This window comes from Terrapene carolina, unplaced genomic scaffold (genome assembly GCF_002925995.2).
Source record: "Terrapene carolina triunguis isolate 2854851 unplaced genomic scaffold, T_m_triunguis-2.0 Scaffold88, whole genome shotgun sequence".
Taxonomy (NCBI): domain Eukaryota; kingdom Metazoa; phylum Chordata; order Testudines; family Emydidae; genus Terrapene; species Terrapene triunguis.
In genome coordinates, this window is record NW_020664439.1 from 13696961 (window position 1) to 13700387 (window position 3427).

At 37.5% G+C, this 3427-nt stretch overlaps 1 protein-coding gene across 2 annotated transcripts; it reads left to right on the forward strand.

Moving 5' to 3' along the window:
- The first annotated feature begins 383 nt into the window (after window positions 1-383).
- On the forward strand, window positions 384-3194 carry KCNE4 (potassium voltage-gated channel subfamily E regulatory subunit 4). 2 transcript variants are annotated; one of them, XM_024195008.2, is made up of 2 exons: window positions 384-422; window positions 907-3194. In XM_024195008.2, the coding sequence occupies exon 2, from the start codon at window positions 933-935 to the stop codon at window positions 1428-1430; it is 498 nt and encodes a 165-aa protein (XP_024050776.2). In that variant the 5' UTR covers window positions 384-422; window positions 907-932; the 3' UTR covers window positions 1431-3194. The 2 variants fall into 2 exon arrangements, with proteins under 2 accessions (XP_024050776.2, XP_024050777.2); XM_024195009.2 differs by having other exon boundaries at window positions 401-446.
- Window positions 3195-3427: the final 233 nt, after the last annotated feature.

A 3427-nucleotide genomic window follows, 5' to 3' on the forward strand; every position in this document is an offset into this window, starting at 1 on the left:
CAGCAGGCCTTCTCCACAGTGTACTATAAAGCCGTGAAGGTATTTTTCTGTATTTTATGACAAAGGGGTTTATGATTAGCAGACTTTTTGTTACGTACAACAGCTTTCGGTGTTCAAATTTAGTATTTTGGGTGGGGGGAGGGAAAAGATTTACAACATGAAAGATCTGGCGCTGTGCTGGTTGAGAAAAAGTAACTCTGAATTCCCAACCCTTTTTCTTTTCACAGCTGTCAAGAGTTCAGTGGGTTGAACTGCAATCCTTTGAGTTCATCTGTTGACTCCAACCCAAAACTATTATAAACTTTGCCTCCAGGACACGTGATGACACATTTCTTGAGAGACTATATATTCTGACTGCAGCAGAGCAAAGTTTTCAGAATACCCAGCATTTGGCAGAGGAAAGATCTCTTGAGCTTTGTGAAGTAAGGAATTATTTGCACAGTCACGTAAGTGGCTCGCGTCTCTTTTCTTTCTCCCACACCATTCAATGCAATAACACTTCTAACTTTGTTTTTCCTATTGAAACACTGGCAACCAGCAGAATTGCCAGTTTCAGTTACATAAATGTGACTCGTAGAGTATTTTCCACTTTTACTCATAATGCTAAATGTCCATATTTGGGTTTTGTTATATTTTAAAGTTGTATTTATTATAATTTAATATTGTGTGCTCGCTGTATAATACTCTCTGTATTTGAATGATATTTCATTAGATTAAAAGATTATTTATTGCCCAAATACTGTAGACTATGCAAACTTCAGTCTGTTGGGTTCTGCCAGCTTTTAAAAGATCACACTGTGAGTGACAAAGAACAGCCTGGGTTTTTAATTCATGCATGTCTATAGGGGCTTGTTTTCAAATATCTGATCTGGAGTTTTGATACCTAACACACATGTTCTCTTCTAGGCTTAAATTCTGGCAAAAGTGCTTTGATGTTGAAGATGGATCATATAAACACGACCCAAACCACGTTGACTACTGAACCTCAGACTCCGGAGAAGAACAACAGCAGTGGCAATGAGTACGTTTACATTCTGATTGTCATGTCTTTCTATGGGATCTTCTTAATGGGAATAATGCTGGGCTACATGAAATCCAAGAGGAAAGAAAAGAAATCCAATTTGCTTCTGCTCTACAAAGATGAGGAAAGGCGTTGGGGAGAAGCCATGAAACCTCGGCCAACCGTGTCAGGACTGAGGTCCGTCCAGATCCCCATGATGCTAAATGTGCTGCAAGAGAGTATGGTACCATCTTTGTCATGTGCTATCTGCTCCATGGAGGGAAGCAGTGTGAGTTCGGAGTCTTCCTCACCTGATATTCACTTCACCATTCAAGAGGAAGTGCTGGATGCTGAGCTGGGGGAAGCGTCAGAAGCCCTTCTCAATGAGAGCAGTGAAGGGTCTTCAGAAAACATCCACCAAAATTCCTAGCACTTGCAGGCCTTTGAAAAGCAGCCCCATCAGCTAGCAAAAGAGTGAGTGGAACTAATGTTAAGATCTTGCAGTTTTACTTTCCTGCTCAATGAACTCTCAACAGGCAGCTGTGCTCCAGAGCCTAATATGTTCTTGAAAGCTGGCAAGATGAGGAATCAAATACACAAACATCAAAGTGAAACTTAAAAATTCGTTTTTTTTTAAAACTAATTAGAAAATTGAATGCTGTTTTTTTACTGTAAGTGCTAAGAACATGGAGAATATTTTTCTCAGTAGGTAACTATTACTGATATATCCTCTGCATATTTCAAAATTCTGCAAATGTCTGGGAAATGTTGAGAGTAGTTATCCAAGTGTAAGTGACTAGTTTTGAATCATTGTTAATATCCATTCTCAGAGATATGTGATCTACTAGAAGTATTTTTACTGTGTTTCCTTCTGTCAAGCCACAGATCCCTGCAGTTTTACTTGAAGATGCCTGAGATTTCACATGACCAATTAGAAATGTGCATTTAGCAATATAAATGTGATTGCAAAAGTCAGAGATCTTTCAGTGCAAAACACGTTAAAAGATCTGTGCTACAAACTGTAAGAGCTAGAAATGCTAGCTCTGCTCTATTGCACTGAATTGAAATAAATGGTCTTTCATGGGTATAACTCAGAGCAGAATTTTAACTATTAAGGGTGAAACCTTGGCCCAACTGAAGTCAATGGTTATACTCCCATTTGACTTCAAGGGGACCAGGATTTGACCCTAAGCATTCAGGGTGAAATTCTCCATTGAAGTCTATGAAGTTGTGCCCATTTACACCATCAGAGAATTTGACCCTTCTACTAAAGCCAATGTTGATAAACATCAGGTTGCATTTTTTGTCTGTTCCTTTTTCTTTCACTATTGGCTTGCATGTGGCACATGCATTTCTATATTGTGATCAGTAATTTTTTTAAACCACTGTTGTAACACTTTTCCTCATCAAATGGCACTGTGGTTTTACAAATGCATTAGCTACTAAATTACTTCATTTTTTTAAATAAGCAAAGGTTAATATTGTATCAAAGTATGATTTTTTCAATCATGCATGAAATTTTATTATAACATTATGCGTAGATTAGTTCTTACACAGGACAGCAAAGAACTGAAATCTTAAAGCATTGCATAGGAATATGCTTATAAAATGTCCCTGCATACTTCCTGAGTTAAAATAGCTCTGTGATTTATCCATTAGCATTAGAGCTTGAGAGACAGTTTGAAAAACATGAACACAACAGCAGAAATTAACTAAGGCAAAAGCCCTCTGTACTTCTGCCGTTTAGCAGTGGGAGCTCTGTTTTCACTTTGAAGGGTTAATATAATGTGAGAGGCTAAACAGACATATCACTTCAGCCTTCTTATACAGCAGGGGATATTTGTGGTTGGAAAAAGCTCTATTGGGCACTAGGGGCCTGATCCAAAACCTCTTGAAGTCAGTGATTTTCTTTCCATTGACTTCAGTGAGCTTTAGATCAGACCATATAAAGCTTTTGATAGATTTACTCCAAAGGGGGCTGTTTAAGTTTGTAAGAAACCAGATTAAATTTTGGCACTTTGCCTGGAATCACTTGAATCCTGAAACTTTCCAACTGAGACTGACATGTGAGTTGTCACATTTTCCATTGCTTTCTCCTCTATCCTTTTATTTTAGTATAAATGTATTTGTATCTGTAAAAATGGTGTATATACTGAGTTGTATATAATTGTCTTATATATTTATAGTTTATTGTTTTTATTGGCACTAATTTTTATTTAAATAAAGAAACACCTTTCCTGGGAATAATGTTTGTTCGCTACTCCAAACAGATGTCCAGTAATGGGTCTTTTTCTTAGCTTCTTGTTTAATTGATTTCCCATATCTCCATGTGTGGAAGGAGATAGTGGACTGAACACAGAACTGGGAATCAGGCATTCTAGGTTCTTTTTCTGACTCTGATATTATCTTGAACAACACATTCTGTCT

Coding starts and splice junctions, on each gene's coding strand:
- KCNE4 (XM_024195008.2), top strand. CDS start 933: ATGTTGAAGATGGATCATATAAACACGACCCAAACCACGTTGACTACT.